Raw genomic sequence first — 18893 nt, 5'->3', positions numbered from 1 at the left:
ATCTCTGAACTATAGGATAATAATTTAGAAACACAGTGGTTGCTCTTGGGTGGGACTGTATGAGAGGGCGACTGCTATTGGTACTGCACAGGCTATACTACTTTACATTGTTGCCCTAAAACTGATACCAGGTAAACATCCCATATGTTCTGTCTGGTATGTAGTCAGTCTGCCGTGCTTTGTTTCATCAAGTGGGGGCCTGCTCTCTATGTTGACAAGTGACACATGGACAGTACCGTGTGTTCGTGTTCTGGAACGTATGAGGCAGGTCAGACTGGGAACAGTGATGCGTTGTTGTGAGCAGCGGTGACCCCTCGTTCTTGTACCTTGTTTCAGTGCGTTTATTAGTAGATTTTTTTAATGTTGTCCTATATCCAAGGAACGGAGGGTCTCTGGACCAAACTACCATAGTGGGTGAATGAGGTCCTCTCAGGGATAAAAGGAGCCAATTTTGAGCGAAATCAGAAATTTAGCCACGCCCGGTGATACGGCCAAATTTTGGTCATTACAAACATTGACTCTTTAAGTTGGTGGCTCTCTCCTATACTCATTCTGCTGGTTGTGGAAATCCTTGAGATTAGACCGTTTGCCAAAACTTGTTCATGATGTGCATGCAAAAAAAGCACTGATACTGGTGTCCTTTCCTGCCAACTGCACTCTCATGGTATGTTCAGTACAGCTGCTCAGTGTGTTGACTTGTGAAATGATTATATTAGGATAATTATGTCATCAAGCCAGCCCCTCAGTCGCTGTCCACAGTGATTGGCAGGTTGTTTTCAAGCCTGGAGTGTGCAGTAGTACTGCGTAGATTGAGAACTGGAAAATTAATAATAATTGCCTGTGGGGGCGGTGTAATGCAGGGCTGGTCCATCATCGTCATTTCCTTTGTGCATTCTGTGCCGCAGTACTTGGTACCTGTACTTGTCTGGAGTATTGTAGTTGTGCGTACCGTATGTGCATGTGTATGTAGCAGTCCCCGGGGATTCTCTTAAAAGCACCAACTTGCCAATTGCCATGAACAGTTCACATCAGAGTAGCTGTGCCAGAGCTAAATGCACAGCTTGGTGTGAGATACTGCCCCGAGCCCAGTCATGATCACGTAAAGTAACCTGGGCTCAATGGAGTACGTGCCACAAGGTGCAGACAGCGGAGGTGGAGAGTCGTCAGCGTAGGTGCAGTTTGCATACACACACACACACACAGACACACAGCACGCATTAGTAATACATCTCACATGTATGTGCTGGGGGCTGTGTAGGCTGCTGAGCTGAAGCTTGGACTGTGCATGTAAAAGAAGCATGTGCGAAGTTGTCACTGCTTTAACCTTGCACTGCAGTCCCCATTGTTGTGTCATCAGGTGGTCTAGGTGTTCACTGGGCCAACCAATAGAGGTCATGCGATTACATCACGAGTAGAGATGCTTTGGCACAGTCGCGGCACAGTGCTGCACTGCACTAGCACTAACGACTCACGCTGTATACTTAGCGCCCATTAGAAGATCCGCTGACTCACGCCATGAATTCATTCACATAACCTCTATAAGCGGCATAACTCACACTCCCAATGGTGTTACTTTGTCACAGCTCTGACCGCCCGGAGTGGCATAAAGCTGTAGAAATGACATGTTTGCTCACTTCCTGACATGAGTGACATCACCATTGTACCGATATTGTGGAGTACCGTAAAAGTCCGTAAATAAGTACCTGCCCGAAAGAAATACCCCCTTCATTCTTTTGGCTGTCTGTTGAAGTCAAGTCAAGCCCGATAAACATACTGCCCGAAATAAGTACCAGCACGTACTGTGACGTAGCATGTACATCTACATGAAAATGACTTCTCCACTACACGTAAGTCAGGTCCGAAAGTTAGTTCGTGCCCGAAAGTCAGTACCCACCCGAAAGTTAGTACGGGTGTGGTCACTAAATTCGAAAGTAAATACGTACTTATTTACGGACTTTAATGCGGCAAAAGGCCTTGTCAGACTTTCCAGTGTCTTCTGTGTGCACCAGGCTGGTCAAAGGATCTTTTCAACATTGCTGTGGATGTATGTACGTGTGGATGTGTGTGTGTGTGTGTGTGTGTGTGTGTGTGTGTGTGTGTGTGTGTGTGTGTGTGTGTGTGTGTGTGTATGTGTGTGTGTGTGTGGATGTGTGTGCTCATACATGCATGGGCGTGTTTTCTTTAGGGTGCGCTAATCAGTGTCACCGCGGACAACTGCGTACACATGTGGAATCTGCGTCAGAAAATCCCCGCCATTGTTCAGTCTCTGAACTTTATTGAGAAGAGCACTGGATCGAGTAATCCAAGTGGAAAGTATGTTGTGTAGTTCCATTTCCGTTTGTGTCATCTGCTGATCTGATGTTGCATAATGCAGTACAGTATTTCATGAAGCTGAGCACTGAGTGGGTGTGTGACATGCTGTGTTTCTCTTTCGTATTATTGAACATGTTCAGCACTCTGTTTTGTCTGTTCTGATGTTTTCGCCAGGATATCGTGTTGCTACGTCCCGTGCCAGTCCACGTGGCTCTACATCGGCACCGAGGATGGCAACGTGTACACCGTCGTCATCTCCTCGTTCACCGTCTCCTTCTACGTCATCTATTGGAATCACGTCATTGACAAGTGAGTAGACATCTTGCTCGGCCTCCTAAACCGGCACTAGCGGATTGAGACCAGAATATCAGCGCGTCTGGCTATTTATGAGGAAATGATCTACAATTTGAACCCCTTTTATTTGACCCTAAAGAACAGAAATCACCATGATACAACTACAAAGAACAGAAGACACAGGAGAGAGAGGGGGGGGGGGGGGGGGAGAGGCTGAGATGGCTGAGATCGGGGGGTTATCAGAGAGAAAAGAATGGCACCGTGATGAAAAGAGCAAGTCGAAGGCCAAAGACCAGTACAGGGAGTATAGACCGGCAGCCAAATTTGAGAAATCGCTCGTATCAACGGGCGTGCTTCCTTTTTCTGCTGACAACCTGCAATTTCTACAGTGCATTGACTATACTTGTAGGAAGCTGAATCTTTTAGTTGGCCATGCTAGAGCTGTGCAGAAACAGACATACCGAGAGATTTTCTGCACTGAAATTTCACAAATCTCCGGCCATTAAAGCACCTTCTTCAAGCACTCAAGACCCTGAAAAATTCAAAAATTCAAGACGTTGCCGGTTCAAACCCCACATCGGGCGACTTTTTTTCTTTTGTTTGGAACTGAATTGCAGTGTTCTCGTGGTATTTAGCCAGTAATTTTAGCAGTATGTCAAGCCGATCGTAATTAACTTCTTCACAGAAGTAAGAAAATTCACTGAATCCCCATCAGGACCATTAATCCGGAAGCGTTTGTAAGAGCAAGCATGTTCAGGCTTTCCGTCTTCTTGCGAGAATAAAGTAAAGACAAGACAATACAAAAGAAATGTGAATTAGAGTGTCAACTGCCAGCACAAAGGATCACTAGCGAATCATCTGCCAGGCATATGTAATGGCCAGCTGTATTGATGTTTACACCTAGTCAGACATCAAAAACAGCAACAACTAAATCGACAACAACAACAACAATAGCAGCAGCAGCAGCAGCACACACACGTTTGACAACCCCACCCATACATGCACAAACACACACACACATCAACACTACTACTACTATTACTACTAAATACAGCTGCAATTGCTGGCCACGCCGCTCCCAAGATGTGGGAGACGACGTCACGGAAGAAGTTCATCAATGACAGTACGGCTGATGCCGTCCCAGATCCTGGGGACGCCGAAATTGCCTGTTGCAGCGTGGGCACTCATGGCGGAAACACACACACACACACACACACACACACACACACACACACACACCTATCCCCTGTCCCGTCCTGTCCCGTTGACCCATTGGCGTTAACGGATACTTCGTCCCATCCGGGTAGGAGAGATGATGGACAATGTTTCCGATGGTGAGTCTGGTCTTGGATGTGTCGAAATAGTCAACTGAAGATGTATACACACATGCACACAGCCGCACACACACGCACACGCACATGTGCACACACACTTAGGTACATCAAACATGTCTTCCATTAAATTTTTATGCTAAAGTCAATTTCACACGATCTGACAGTTTACAACGGCCTGGTATAGCAGCGAATGCTATGCTCAAGAAATGAACCCATACAGAAAATTGTACACGCACCTGCGTAGACTGTAGTAGTAATGATGACAGGCTCGTCATGTGGCTGCATCATTCTGATCAGCGGGCTCAGGATCACTGTCAGATCCACAGTCACTGGAATCGGAGGAATCCTCCACAGACTCCGAAGTGGTGGTGCTGCTTGTAAGGTGGCTGGAACCAGGTTTGGTGGAGCAAGTTCGACAGCCACATACATCTGTGCAAGGCAACATGGACTTGTGGCATGCACACCTCTGGCTGGAGCAGTCTCCGACCACGCAGTTGCACTTCACCATGGCTAGAACCTCCTTGGGTGCCACGTTGGATAATAGCCAAGCAATCTTCAATACACCTGCACCACACGGAAAAAAAAACGCCAGACATTGGGCATTGTCCAAAGTCTGAAAAAAGGAAACCGGGGATACTGGATGAGTTCTAGGTGGAACTGTTTGAATACTCGCACTAAGTAGGGAACATAATATTATTAAAGTTTGAAGGTGGGCTCAAAATCTTGATGGTGAATGCACATTTGGGAGATGTACGGTGCATTATTATTATTGCCGGTGCAGCTGACGCCATGAAGACCTCATCGTCTTCTTCTGTTCGCCCTCCGAGATCGCCAATCACAGATGTCATCAAGCCAATATAGTTCTCCTCGCTGAGGTGAGCGGCAATCACCTTCTCCGGCTCCGTGACAGAGGAGCGAACACACTTCACCCGGCCTTGGTACTGATTCAGTATCCTCGCTTTGACCAGCTCCGTTTTGTAGTTAGGGCTTGGCCTGCCGAGTGCTTCAAGCCTAGCAACGAATTTGCTGCGCAGAAACTGAATGGTGACAGCTCGTATGCCTCCTCTCCCATCTTGCTGCAAGATCTCGTTGTCGATGACATCAGCGACAACATCGAAGGCCTGCTGGTATATCGATGCAGTCTCAGATCGCTCCTGGCTCAACTGTGTAGTACAGAGGGTGAACTTGGCATAGCACGAGCGATGGTATACAGTATCGGTAGCGATACAATCCGGATTACTCTGGACCTCCAGGAGTATGCGGGCATCTTCCTTCTCCAACGCAGCGTCCAGAATCCTCTGCGCTGCGTCAAAGCTCTCGCACACTGACAGCTTTTCAGCTGGCTTCCCTCGCTTCTGCTTGCTCTGTTGTTGGCAGAACAAACACAGCTCTTTCCGTGTTGGCTGTGGCGCTGTGCTACGTGTACATGGCCTTTTCGGAGGTGGTGGCTGATCATCCTCATCTGAGGCTGAGGAATCAGAGCAAGAACTGTTGGCATTTGCTTGGGCTTTTGAGATTCTCTCGAGACTTTTCTTGTGCGTGTACTTCCTGTAACACTCTACATGTACAAACCCACGAGGTTCAGCATTCTCATCTGCGCAATTCTGTTGAACCAGGAAGGCACAAGTTGCATCCTGCCGTAACAATGCTGCTTTCACGATTCTCGGCCAAGACACATCTGTAACATTCCGCTGATTGGTAGCGCCAGGGCAGCAGTGGCACAAGCATCACTCCCAAGACATACCAGCTGCAGGAACAGTGGGATACATGCAAAGGCAGTTCGGGCTGTTTGTTCAAGAGCTTCAAAACTAACAAATTTAAATTACAAAATAAACTCACCTGCGTTCTCCTCATTTCCTCGTCGTGTCGGCTCGCATAAAACCAGAATGCTACTGCTGGGTGAGGGGTCCGCACAGTCCTCGTCCTCGGTGCTGCTCTCCTCACTCTCCATTCTACCTCAATACACCTGACGATAACTAAAAACTGTCGTGTGGTCGAAAGGCAAGGACAATTGTCATCTACTTCGAGTGTTGAGAATTGAATTCAAATTTTCCCGGGGGCTGGCGTCGTCATTCACATCACCTGCTCAGGTATTCAAATTTGTGCGGCTTTGAGCAGCGCATGGGGTGCGTATTGTTCGAACCTCGAAATCAAAAGTCGACGATTTCGCGAGGTTGTGCACAGCTCCGCGATGGCCAACTACGCCAGGTACAATCCCAAAGGGGCTGCCTACCAGCATACAAACTTTCAGCTTGTCAGCATAAAAAGGAAACGTAAAACAGGCTTTTGAAAATCGGCAGTCAGACTAGTATGGGAAGAAAACTGCCACTGGTTCATCTGCTGGAGATGTGAGTGATGACAGGTCATACAGCTCGTACGACTTAGGAACTGCTTTGGCACCTGGACCAATTTCAGGAACAGCACATCTCTTCTTTAGCCTTCCGAATGTATGCTCTCCTACCTGCCGCCGCCGTACACGGATCTGGCAAGAATTGAAGCTCAGCTGCTCTGGCGATAGGTTACCGTCAACGGTCATCCTTGTGGATCTTCATCATGGATAGCTTCAGCGAAAATGCACCATCTCGAACAAGGAATGGGCGGATGAAGAAACAAACTCAGACAAATACACCAGTTGCGGAGACAGAGTGTTCCGGGATCATCAAAGGATCAAGAAATAGTAAAACAAATAGTTTTTCAGGCATGTGCGTGCAGTTCATGCAGAAATTAAAATTCCCGCGCTTCATGGTCCACATGGGCCACATTTTACGTGCATAGCATGCACTGACTGTGTGAAGGCACAGGCGTTGCAAGTGGCTCGTACGGTGATTTACATGTGTGTGTGTTTGTACCGTGTGTGAATGCAGCCTGACTGCTTGTCCTTGAACATTGGCCCAGGTGACACTTTCTAGTGCACGCATGTGTGTGTGTGTTTGTGTGTGTGTGTGTGTGCGTGTGTGTGTGTGCGTGTGTGTGTGTGTGTGTGTGTGCGCGCGTGTGTGTGTATGTATGTGTACGTCTCTGTTTCTCTGCTGCCTTTCTTTCTCCAGTGCAATGAAATTTCGCCCAGGGGCAGTACGATTCCTTGTAGAAAATCCTGATGACAACAATAAAGTAAATTACTTTCTTTTTCTAATGAATAGAACTTGATCAGAATGTTACAGTGGTGTTTTTTGGGGTAGTGCTCGCCAGTTTAATACACCCCAGGCTCTGGTTCTGTACCCCAAGCAGAACAGCCATGCTATGCTGTGAGCCTGTACAGCTTTGCTCGGGTTGATCAACGGCAACTTGCAGTGCTGAGCCCAAGCCAGGAGTGAAGTGCACTGTCCAGTAGTTTTCCCAATTATTGTTCTTTCTCTTTGATGCAGTGGGCATGAGTTCTATAATACTGGCACTTGGTGGTGGTTGTCGTTGTTGTTGTTGTTGTTGTTGTTGTTGTTGTTTTCTCTTGAATTGTTTTGCATAACTGCTTTGCTAAGGTTTGAGCAGGACTCGCTAAGCTTATTAAAACACGTCTCTCTGCTTTGCTGTTTCTTCAGATGTTACTCGTGTATGAGGAGTTCATGGCGTTGTGGGATCTACGCTCCAAGTCTGTCATTTTCCGGCACAGGGGTGAAAAGGTGGGTGTGTAGATCCTGTGAGTGAATGAGCTGTCTTTGCTGTACTTTTCAGCCACATCCATTGGTTTGGTGGAATTGTGAAGTGTGTGTGAGTTCTTGATGGGTGATAATAATATGGCTTCCTGCATGTGCTTGTGGTTGTGTGCGGGTGCTGGTGCTTGTGCTGGTGCTTGTGCCTGCATCTGTCCTTGCCTTGTGTGCTTGCATCAGGGTCCAACCGGTGTGTCATGGCAGAATGACGGCAAACAGTTTGTCATCTCACGGCAGGACGGCAGCATAGTTGTCTGCAGTGGAAAGGATGGGAAGCAACTGCGCACTGTTGTCGGTGCAGCCGTGAAGTGTAAGCAGCCATCTATAGTAGCGTGTCGTATGCGTGTGTTAGTTAGTGAGTGAGAGACAGACAGAAAGAGTTAAGTATTAAATTCTGCAGAAATTGCTTCGCAGGCTCTTTCTCCTTGTCTGGGACTATTGGTAGCTTGTGAAAGATTCTCTGCATAGCACTGAATTGTGGATTGTTTGATAACGTGATACGGACCTCAATTTGTTCAGTCTGAATTCGGGTCTACCGCTTTCGGGTACCATTTTAAAACTCATTTTTTACTCATCCCAGAAGTTGTTTCTTTTCTGTACTCTGTTCTTCATCTGTGTGTACAGCCTCACTTGATACTTTCGTTCCACCTTCGCATCTGCAGTGGCTGTCAATGAAAGAGTAGGTTGAGCAAGTGATTTCCTCCATATAGATTTTATTCGCTGTCACTTTGATATTAATTTGCTTGCCCTATTTTGCCTACTCTGATCACCGATTAATTGCTACCTGGTGAAACGCGCTGCTAGGATATGGTCATCTAGTTCCCAATGATGTCCCGGCCTTTGACGGCGATGACCAATTTTTTTAGCTATAATAGTATCATTCCCTGGGGATCACTCCACTTACCAGCTGTCTGGGATCGAATTGTGCGTGTAGCTGCAATGCTGAATTCTCGGAGATCAACATAATGTGCTTCCTTCTTCATCCCACTTGGCTATACTAGTATGCTGTAGACATTATGTGAGGTCAAAGTTCTGCATGGAGTAATAAAATAGGCAACAATATGCCGTTCAATGTGTAGTGAGTTGGATTGGTGCAAGTGACCTACTCCTTGCGATGGATTTGATTTGTTTTGTCATGCTGCAGACTTGCTCGAATGTCCTATCTATGTCTACATTCTGTCTGCTGTCATGTGTATTCTGTGTTCTCAGGGAGTCGTTGATAATCCACAGCGGTGGGTCTAAGGCTGAGAATGCGGCTCGCTCCGTTACCGTTCGCCGTGGCGATGATGTCAAAACGCTGGACTTCTCTTCGGACATCGTCGGTGTCGCCTGTTTGCCCAGTTGTCCCTACGCTAACGGTAACTGAGAGCTTCAGTGTATTGTAGTGTGTACCGTGTGCGTGTGTGTGTGTGTGTGTGTGTGTGTGTGTCCACTTACTTTGCAAGTACAGTAAACCTCCTCTTATCTGGTCTCCCAGATGCCGGCACTCCTGTACCGGGCACCTTTTTTTTACCTCTCCACTCTCCAGAGTCCTGAAACTGGCTTTTCAACGAAAACTGGCACCGAAATATTGATTGGCATAAACTCGTGGCTACTTGCATGCAATCAGTATGTAGGTGCTGAGTTGAGGGCAATTCCTGGCTACGCGTAGTGCCCAGTCCCAACGTGTCTTAAGGGGAGGTCTACTATACGTTGGGAATCGTGCTAGAATGCAGTGGCAACGCTGCAAGTAAGAGTGATAGATCAGTGGCTGGGCACACCTTGCTTATGCACAGTGATAGTGTACGGTGAACAGTTCATTTTCTTTCACTGAAAGGATACATGTGAAGATTCTGATGGGGCTAAACGTGGCTATTAAATGGAGCTCTCGGCACTTGTGCCGGTACGGTCATGAGATGTATTGTGAGACCTATCCCTTTCCACACTCCATTGTTTGGTGCTGTATCTGCCGCTGGATTATTCCCAGTGGTAGCGATTGTCATGAGTCCCTTGGGCTTCAGGAACGGAGATTAAAATTTCCTCTTTTTTGTGTTACTGCTGTGATTGCCTTCCACCATCACAGAGATCCAGGATCCACACACCATGGTTGTTCTCGGCCGGGATTGCCTCGATGTTCTGGACATGACCACGCCAAGGTACGGCGATACGTGACTGACCTCCTTGTGTAGACTCAAGACAATGGGTGTACACGTCTGGCATGGTTTTCTCCAGCTGCAGTACTGTGTTTGTGTGCTGCAGTGCCTGTGAAGTGTTTGTTGCATTGCCTCAAAGTGGAATGGCAACTCTATGCCCACCCTTTGTCACCCACTGCAAGCCACCTACCTTGTCACATACTGCAAGTTACCCGGGTACCACCTCAGCATATAGAAAGAGGGCTATCACGATATGCATGTTCATGTACTTGTAGTCTTCACTGAACAGTAATGCAATGCTGCAGGAGTAGGGTCCCCTGCTCTTCAGTCCTGGAACTGGTCAGAGAGCTTAGAAGTAGTATGTTGCTTGCCACAGATGTAGACCTGCGTTGCACTTGTTGTGTACCATGCAGCCTGCCATACTTCTCACTGCCATATGCCACATCAATCAGTCAGTCACTGGTCACCTGTGTTAGATACGAGGCGGATGTACCGCCCGATATGCTCGAGTCCCTGGAGGACGCCGGCCGCTCTCAGAAGCCTGTCAAGCAAGGCACTCGAAGAGTAAGACTTACAACACGTACAACACGGAAATAAGGATATCAAGGTGGCGGTGTCATTGTCATGGTCACGTTATGACAGTCACACTACACTCCTATCTCTCTTATCCGGACCTCGGTCTACCGGGCACCCTATGGGCGAGTTTTAGTGGAAATATTACTACTCCTTTGCCATTTTGTGGGAAAGTAATAGTGATGTCATAGTCATACGCCTGATCTCTGGCACTTCCCCCATCAAAATGTATGTGATTCAGAGTTGCGGATATTTCAAAGTCATGGGCAGTGCCCAGTCCCGGACTTCCCGGATAAGAGAGATATGGGTGTAGTCCCTGGTTGCTTCAACATACACTCATATCTCTCTTATCCGGGCAGTCCGGGACCAGGCACTGCTCATGACTTTGAAATGTCCGCAACTCTGAATCACGTACGTTTCAATAGGGAAGGGCCAGAGATCTGGCATATGATGTCACTGCTTTCTACATTTCTTGGCAAAACGAACATAGAAGATAGTTTTTTTCATAGGAGTAGTTATATTTCCACTAACATTACTGAGCTATACATTTCCTATGCCAAGTCTCGCACCCAGCACCGAGGTGATTAGTGTTGTTTGATTTCATGATCCTGACCTTGGCACGAACCACCCACATGATACTGTTGTGCGCTGCTCATTTCCCTGTATGTTGTCACCTGTGTTTGACTTCAGTTGTACCCAGTGAGTGGTGGAGCGGTATCGCAGTTTGTCACTGACTTTAGTGACTTGATTGTGACAGGGTGAGCTAGGCTGTTCCTATGATGTTCCTACGCTGCTCCTATGCTGTTGTTTTCCTATGCTGTTGTTTGTGCTGTAGTTTATGCTGTAATTTGTGCTGTATGAGACTAGCAATGTACTAGTATGCTGTGAGAATGACTCTGTTCCTTTCCGTACTTTGTGTGCAAAACGTTGCCCCAAACCCTATCCCGTGTTTATTCTAACGGTACTGGTAAAACCAAGAGGCGAGAGGCAATTTCATTTTGTCACTTACTTGGGACTCAATATAAATTGATTGTTCTAACCGCAATCAATAAGACAAGCTGAATCGACATTTGTGTATACTTTATTCATGCAATGTAAAACAATGTAAAATGGTGGAGACAATGTGCAATAAAACGATGAGAGTAGGAAGAAATAGTGAGGCAAAAATTAGGATTCAAACAATGATTATGGTTATCAAATAAATGTCTCCTCGTTGATCGTTCTAAGATTGTCAATACCTAGAACTATTGGTACCTTTGTTTCTTCTTCGTATAATTGGGTATGGATGTGCTGTGTGTGTGCGTGTGTGTGTTTCTTCTCCTGCAACAGCCATGCTGACGGATCAGTCAAGTTCTGGGATGCATCTCAAGGTAAACAAAACCGTAGTGTACACATCCACTCATGTGATATGCAATATACTCAAGTATATGTAGTACCCAACTGAACACAATCTAGTTTTCCTGACCGTTGTGCATGCCTATCGTTGATATCTGCATGAAGAAGATGAAAATACAGTGCTGCTCAATGAAGTTTGATCAAGCGAGTCAATGCCACGCCGGGCGCTGTGCAGCACTAGGCCTGCGAACATTGGGACGGTGAACTGTTGCTGCAGGGTGCAAACTTGAGTCGTGCAGCCGGGTTTCATAGAGCAGAACGGTATGTATGAGTGCTCTGGGGGGGGGGGGGGCTCTTTCTGTTTCTGAAATCCCTCTTTCATTGTACCTGTATGCGCCATACCCATGTCTTTTCTGTGTGCAGTTGTCCTGACCAGCCTGTACAGTGTGCAAACAGCGGACTTCTTTGAGCCCGTCAACAAACAACAACAACAGCAGCAGCAGCAGGCACTGCCACAGCCACATTCTGACCTGTGGAAGAGAGCAGTGTCGCACGACAGCATGCTGTCATCGACTACTTCCAGGGGGCATCATGACCATGCTAAACGGCATGGATCCTCCAGCAGCCTCACTGTTGCCCCACCATCGTCCCAGCTGCAGCGCGAGCTGCTCAAGAAACAGCGCTCTTCACAGTCGCAGGGTACCGAAAGCACTGGCGGTGGTGACCTGCCCCTGGTTGCTATTCAAAGCCTGCAGTTTTGCGGGGAGAGTGGCACGTTAGTCATCACCAACATGGCGTCCGTAGTCATGCTATGTCGCTTCTCTGGGCAGGAGAAAGATGTGGCCATTCAGGTATGCCCCCCCCCCTCCCCTCCATTCCTTTTCTCTCCCTGCCCGTTTGTGTCGCTGAGTGTGAATGTTGGTTCAGCTTTTTGGTATACAACTTGCTGTACCCCTGTGCCCCTGTAGATGAAATTCTTATAAGCTGTTTAGCTGTTGTTTCTTCTGCCATCATCTCATGGCTTGTCTTTCACTAGCTGGTATCTAAGGGGTAATCAAAATTGTCGCCATTCCCTGTAACCGCACAAAATGTAGACATGCTGAGATCTCCCCCCCCCCCCCCCCCCTACTGCAAACCGGGCACTTGGTAACCATGTACGAAGAATGGTGGTTTTGTCTTGTGAGCATACGCATCACTGCACACCCTCCCCCTGCCGAACGTTTTGTAAGGTCGTGATACACGTTATTGATCGGCAGCTGGTGTCAACAATTGGAGAATTGTGCTCTGGTAGCTTGAGGTCTGACTCTGCTTTCTTTGATGTCTAAACTTTTATTCAGACGCAAGCTTGCATTTTGCAATCGCCTGGCTTTGAGGATGAGCTCAGTCTTTTGCAACTCTCTGTTGTAATGGTGTGTCAACTTGTTTTTTCTTTCTTTTTCATTTGTACTCGCTTCTGTGCGTGCAGGACTTGCGCGTGTCCTCGAACACTTCTGATCTAACAGTGCGACGATCAATGTCAAACATTGTCATATCCTCCGAGGACGGCAGTGAGGCCAAAGCACCGCTCAAACGTGTGGCCGACTCGCTCGACGGCGACAGCGTCGACGGAGAATTCCAGCTGCCGTGGCTGCAGTGTCGGCGCGGCAAGTTCCGCCAGCACAAGGGCCTGCACGCGCAGCTGTGCCTGACAACGTCGGCACCGGGAGAGGAGCGCATGCCGCGTGTAGTGGAATACTGCGCCACACTAGCCCTGTTAGTACACCGTGCTGTAGAGACTGCTTTTCCATTATTGTTTTTTTAGTGCACAGGACCAATGTTTAATTTATAGCAAAGAAAAGGACCAAGGAGCTACGAGTTATGCTCTAATGTCCACTAACACCAGCAGTTACTTGACAATCAGCTCCAATGTACCAATAGTTTGTGTCCATACATGCTAATTCAGAAGTAGAACTATGCCTGCTCCTGCTGCTGGGTGTTGCTCACATTGCTGTATGCTGCTGAGGAAAGTGTAGGTGTGTATTGCTGTAAAACATGTTCAAATTCTACATGTATGTGTTGATGTCCTATTCGTTATTATTATGTACACGTATGTTGAAAGGAATCCTGCTTTGCCTGTATTGTGTTCTATGATAATTATGATGGGGGAGGGCGAAAGCAAGGTTTGTGAATGTGGATGAACTCTCCGTGTGACGTATCATCCAGATTCTCCTGTCCACTCTTCGCCGGCTGATGTCCATTATTCTCTCCCAACTCGTGGTGTGATTTCCCCTGTGTTGAATGATCTTCTTCTCTTCTCATTCCGTGTACTCCACAGGCTTGCAGTGACCACATCTAATCTTATGATGTTGGTGGATGTAGCCCAGCAGAAGTTGATTATTAGCAAGCCAGTCTCACATTTATCTGGTATGTTGCAGTCGAGTCCGAAAGCTGTACCCGTCTGCGGAGAGGCGATAATCTTTCTTTGACTCTTTGTTGGTGTGTTTGCGTGTGTATGTATGTGTGTGTGTATGTATGTATGTGTGTGTGTATGTGTGTGTGTATGTGTGCGTGAGAGCCTGAGTGTATGTATTTTGGTCGTTGGTCGGTTCAATAGCCAATTTTTTTTCTCAATATCTCTGTCCCGTCTCCTCGACCATTTTCTGATAGTGACCAAATACAAGCATTGTGTATACTATTTCTGTATGTACGCGGGGGAAGCATGCAAGCTTGCGTCAGTACCAGGTTTTCCGATGTTTCTTCGAAGTATAATTGTGTTGTGTGGGCACTAGCGTAGTACTAGTAGCAGTGTAGTGTAGTGTAGTGTAGTGTAGTGTAGTGAAGTACTAGTAGCAGTGTAGTGTAGTGTAGTAGCAGTGTAGTGTAGTGTAGTAGCAGTGTAGTGTAGTGTAGTGTAGTGTAGTGTAGTGTAGTGTAGTGTAGTACTAGTAGCAGTGTAGTGTAGTGTAGTGTAGTGTAGTGTAGTGTAGTAGCAGTGTAGTGTAGTGTAGTGTAGTGTAGTGGTGGTTGTGTATGTGTTCTGTAGTACATTACTGCAGTCCCGGTAATACATGTACAGCTGTATCTGCTGTATCTGCTGTATCTGCTCTTTTTCGCAGAAAATTACATGTTTGATAACAGTGTATGGTGTACCTAAAGTTATCCACCCTATTTGCTTGTGCTCTCTTGCCAGGAGTATTAGTGTATGATGTACCTATCCACCCTGTTTTTTTTTGGTGCTATCTCACAGGGAGTATTAGTCAGATGCTGGCTGACCGGAGGCGTTCAATGACAATGTCTAATGGATCTCCGTCGTCAGCAGATCGCGGTCGGAAACTACCGAGACTGCCGACGGTTCGCCGCATCCCGAAAACGTCTGTTCCGGCGCTGGCAACGGAGGGAAGTGACTCTACGACGTCTCCCGTACTTAGCAAGAAGCGTAGCCTTGGCTTCACTCTGCGAAAACACTCTAACCATGAGCTCTCGGCGCCCATTACAGAGGATGGACATGCTGGTGGGGAAAGTGCTTCCAGTCCGGTAGAACCACCGCCGTCAAACAAATGGAAAGGCAAGTCGTTCCTTAACGATGTCAAGCGCAAGACATCGTCGCAACATCGGCTGGATGTTGATGCGGTGACGTGTTCCGTTGGCTCAGACAGGGAGGACACGGTGGAAGATTCGGAACTGCAAACAGAAGGAGATTCGTGTCCCATGGCAGATTCGGAGTATGCTGTGTGCATGCAGTTTGCGCTGACTTACGCTATCAAGGACGGTGAGTACAAACTCAACAATTGCTTTAAACGTAGAACATTGCTTTTTAGATGGTCAGTATAATGTATTTGGAACCAAGTGTTGGCAGTTAGGGGCCGTCCGGCATTATCGATAACTTTCACGGAAGTAAGAAGTTCAGTTATGACCCCCCCCCCCCCCCCAATGAAAACTATATTGACTGGACCAGGACAGCTAGAATGGACTGATTTCAGCTATCAATATTTTTCAAAACGAAACTCTCCTCGACCCAATTTTTAGCTTAGCTCCAGATGATCACATATTCTTAGAAAATTGAGCCGGCACAGGCAAAAACCTGCCTAATGTCGCCAGAGGTCGATTTTTAACTGTTGTGCTCATTCTGTGCAGAATTTCATCAGGAAGCGCTTAAGCTGTTGAAAAAACAGGATGAAAAAATGCTGAGGGAGTGCAAAGATATGATCATTTATATAGGCTCCGTTTTGAGTTACTTTGCAGCAAATTGTCACGAAATCATGTGATAATTGCAAGTAGCACCAGTGCATTTTTCAGGTACTTTTAATATCACAAAGCCAGCTAAATCCTCTCTGGGTGGAGGTGGAATCAGCATGATCTGTCCTGTACAATGAGTAACATGTCATCTAAGAGGTTAGATCATTTTGATAGACTGCTATGTACAAGTATAGAGTCGGATACAATTGACACGCGGAAATACAATTACATACGAATATAGAAATGGTCATCGGCAACATCGGCAAATACATATTTACAACATTGTCCTTCAACAGGATCAGACTCAAGCATGAGATTAAGAAGAAGCTGGACAAACTTCCTCTTGGTACTGCGGAGGTACATGCTCTCGTATCTGGCTGTACAGGTACTGCTTGCGCTCTGCCGAGAGACCACCTGGAGAGATCGTACTGGGCAAGCCGGCCTGCAGCAATTCATCAGAAGGGACCTTCAAAATCTGGACCTGGCGTTCAGGAGAATCAGCAGCCTCCTTGACAAACAGCACACCAGGATCAGTACGAGTTGTGCGCATGTAGTGCATAGAGATACCTGGTACAGGTTTGAAGAAACGCATGAAAAACCGGTCCCACTCGCGCCGGACAAGACCCGATCCGGGTATCACTTGAACTGCATTGCATCCAGCACTAGAATCCACTACATCAGCCAATTGAGACATAGAATACACGTTGTTACGCCGATAACTCCGCTTGAGCAACCCGAAGCATCCGTCTACCAAGCAACGTGTATGACCAGTAATCATAAAGTGAATCTCAATGCTCTCATTCAAACCAGCAATGCATCGCCAAGCCAAATATGCAAACACAGTTTTGTTCTTATTCTGCCCACAGCAATTATTCGCAGAAAGAGCACACTCTTTCTCACCTGGCCCGTGATGCTCGAAGTAGTGGTGCAACAGGGTGACGACACTGTTGGGTCCGTGGCTCTTGCTACCATTGGTCGGTCTCATCTAGGAGGTAGTTGATTTGTGCTGGAATCGCTTCATTGTTGACCCCGGAGATTTGCACCTTCCGTGGCACTTTACCGGTAGATTGGACCAACTTGACGGGACTCATGCGGAATGCAAACATTCTGGGCAAAGTCAAATGTATAATGGGTCTTAAGCGCTAACGTGGAACATGGCTGCTGTGGTGCACTAGGTAGCGGCTGGATTGCCTTGAGTTGATCCGAGGCAGTCTGAGTCAGTTTACGGTAGTGGTCTCGTTCTCGGTGAGCAGTCGCAATGTGATTAGATAGCAATGTGCACGCAGCCAGCTTGTCTTGTTCGGTGAGTGATGTCATAACACCACGTCGTAGCACTTCACATAGGTCATAGACATCCGTGCGCGGTGTCATGAACACGATGTGAGGCGTACATTGGTGCCAGACCCTCCTGAACGATGACTCGCCCATTACACGCACACCTGCTAGATTGCCTGCTGCAACATAGTCTTTGTGGACACTTTTGTATGTTTGACTGGCTGGCAGGAACACTGGCGGTACTCCCGCTCGCCCGTGCAGAGGTGCTGGGTGTGGTATGCCGTGCTTGTTGCTGTGTGCGTTAATAAACGTTACTGCGTATTTCACTTCCTCAAATTTAAACGCATTCGCTGGACGCCTGCCTGAGTTCCCATTGCGTCTGGGAACAGCCCCATGCTTGTACAAATGCTGAGAGATGCGTTTTGAGCTTGTCTCTCCCAACATCGTTAATGTATCGGAATGCACCCACACCCACCCTCTGGCTTTGGAAGGCATAGCTGAATGCCTCCCGCACACGCTTTCGTTTGTGAGCCGTTTCTCTGGGTGCGAAACGGATGGCCTCCAACACACCCATCAGCATCATGTCAAACTCCAACTTATCCAGCTCCTGCACATTGAGCCGATTCTGCTGAATGTCCTCCAGGCGGAATTGTGACAAACAGTTCCTAAAACATCCGCAATTTGGACTAGCAGCAGCTGCAGTTGCGCTGGCTTGTTCAACTGCCACAGGACCAGGCGCTGGTGCATCGGGCTCACTCATCTCACCATCAGAGTCATCCATTGGCTCATCATCACTGCTTGCTCGCCTGCTGAAAGCGTTGGCAGCCACATCGATGTTGAGTTCAGCGGCCAAGAAATGCTCACTGTCGCTGTCATCGGCATCGTACTCCGTATCCGATCCAGGCTCGTCCAACGCGACGCCATTAACAAACTCTTGCTCGTCTTGCAGCAGCAGCGAAGCCAGCGCTTCGTTGACAGTAAAGAAGCACATTCTCGACATAGTGTGAACCAGGGCCAGAAGTCTCAAAGATAACTGGTGCACTCCTACAAATCGACCTGACAAACTAACTTCACAAGCGCAAGCGAAGGAAGAAGGCAGCTGCAAAAAATAGTCACTATTTTGTCCCCTTTGGCCCGATTTCCTTCAAATAAAAAGCAACGGAAAGCTGGTTCTCTCAGCTTTCACGTGAGCTGTCTTTTGTAGCTGTGCGTGCCCATGCCTTGACACTGCATGCAAATATAGCACGTGCACTGATGCACTGCAGGGGATTTCCCCACTTGACACTTTCACGGCTCATTGCACGTTAAGGCCGATTCATACTTCATGTCGCGTACGGGAAAGTCATCGCGCGACCCTCGTGCGATGGCTTTCCCGTACGCGAAATAGTTGAGCTCAGATCAACTTTTTCGCGACACGTTTCCCGTACGCGAAATGAAGTATGAATTGGCCTTGAGGCAGGTTTTTGCTTGTGCAGGCTCATTTATGGACATCGCGCACTGCATTTTATAGAAAGACGGGACTTGTAGAGAAGAAACTCCCATTGAAAGACTTCCACTTCTACAGTAACATTTCGCCGCTCAGCCATTATAGTGCGTTACAGCAGTTCACCAGGCTAGGGTACTGGAATTTCACGAATTTTCGGTGTACTTTTATTTTCGGTACTTTCGGTGCATCTGCTTCATACGTAAAATTTCAATACACCGAACAAACACTAACACACATAATACAATAGGGAACTGCTTCTCTGTACCTAAAATTTCTGAAATTAGAGTAC

The 18893-nt window shown here is 47.4% G+C and overlaps 1 protein-coding gene across 2 annotated transcripts in view; it reads left to right on the top strand.

Moving 5' to 3' along the window:
• Positions 1-18893, top strand: part of LOC135815580 (syntaxin-binding protein 5-like) — a 36974-nt gene that overhangs the window by 3543 nt on the left and 14538 nt on the right. For both annotated transcript variants that reach the window (XR_010553311.1, XM_065328894.1), the window contains exons 4-18: positions 2186-2313; positions 2488-2622; positions 6989-7052; positions 7478-7558; positions 7769-7898; positions 8213-8267; positions 8798-8946; positions 9651-9723; positions 10134-10284; positions 10984-11051; positions 11623-11663; positions 12052-12479; positions 13094-13380; positions 13943-14031; positions 14855-15376. Coding sequence is in view for 1 of the 2 variants with exons in the window: in XM_065328894.1 (XP_065184966.1) it covers positions 2186-2313; positions 2488-2622; positions 6989-7052; positions 7478-7558; positions 7769-7898; positions 8213-8267; positions 8798-8946; positions 9651-9723; positions 10134-10284; positions 10984-11051; positions 11623-11663; positions 12052-12479; positions 13094-13380; positions 13943-14031; positions 14855-15376 (2401 nt within the window). In the remaining variant the exon portion in view is untranslated. The remainder of the gene's footprint in view (positions 1-2185; positions 2314-2487; positions 2623-6988; positions 7053-7477; positions 7559-7768; positions 7899-8212; positions 8268-8797; positions 8947-9650; positions 9724-10133; positions 10285-10983; positions 11052-11622; positions 11664-12051; positions 12480-13093; positions 13381-13942; positions 14032-14854; positions 15377-18893) is intronic.

This window comes from Sycon ciliatum, chromosome 4 (assembly GCF_964019385.1).
Source record: "Sycon ciliatum chromosome 4, ocSycCili1.1, whole genome shotgun sequence".
Taxonomy (NCBI): Eukaryota; Metazoa; Porifera; class Calcarea; order Leucosolenida; family Sycettidae; genus Sycon; species Sycon ciliatum.
This window is presented reverse-complemented; position numbering and strand designations above follow the sequence as displayed.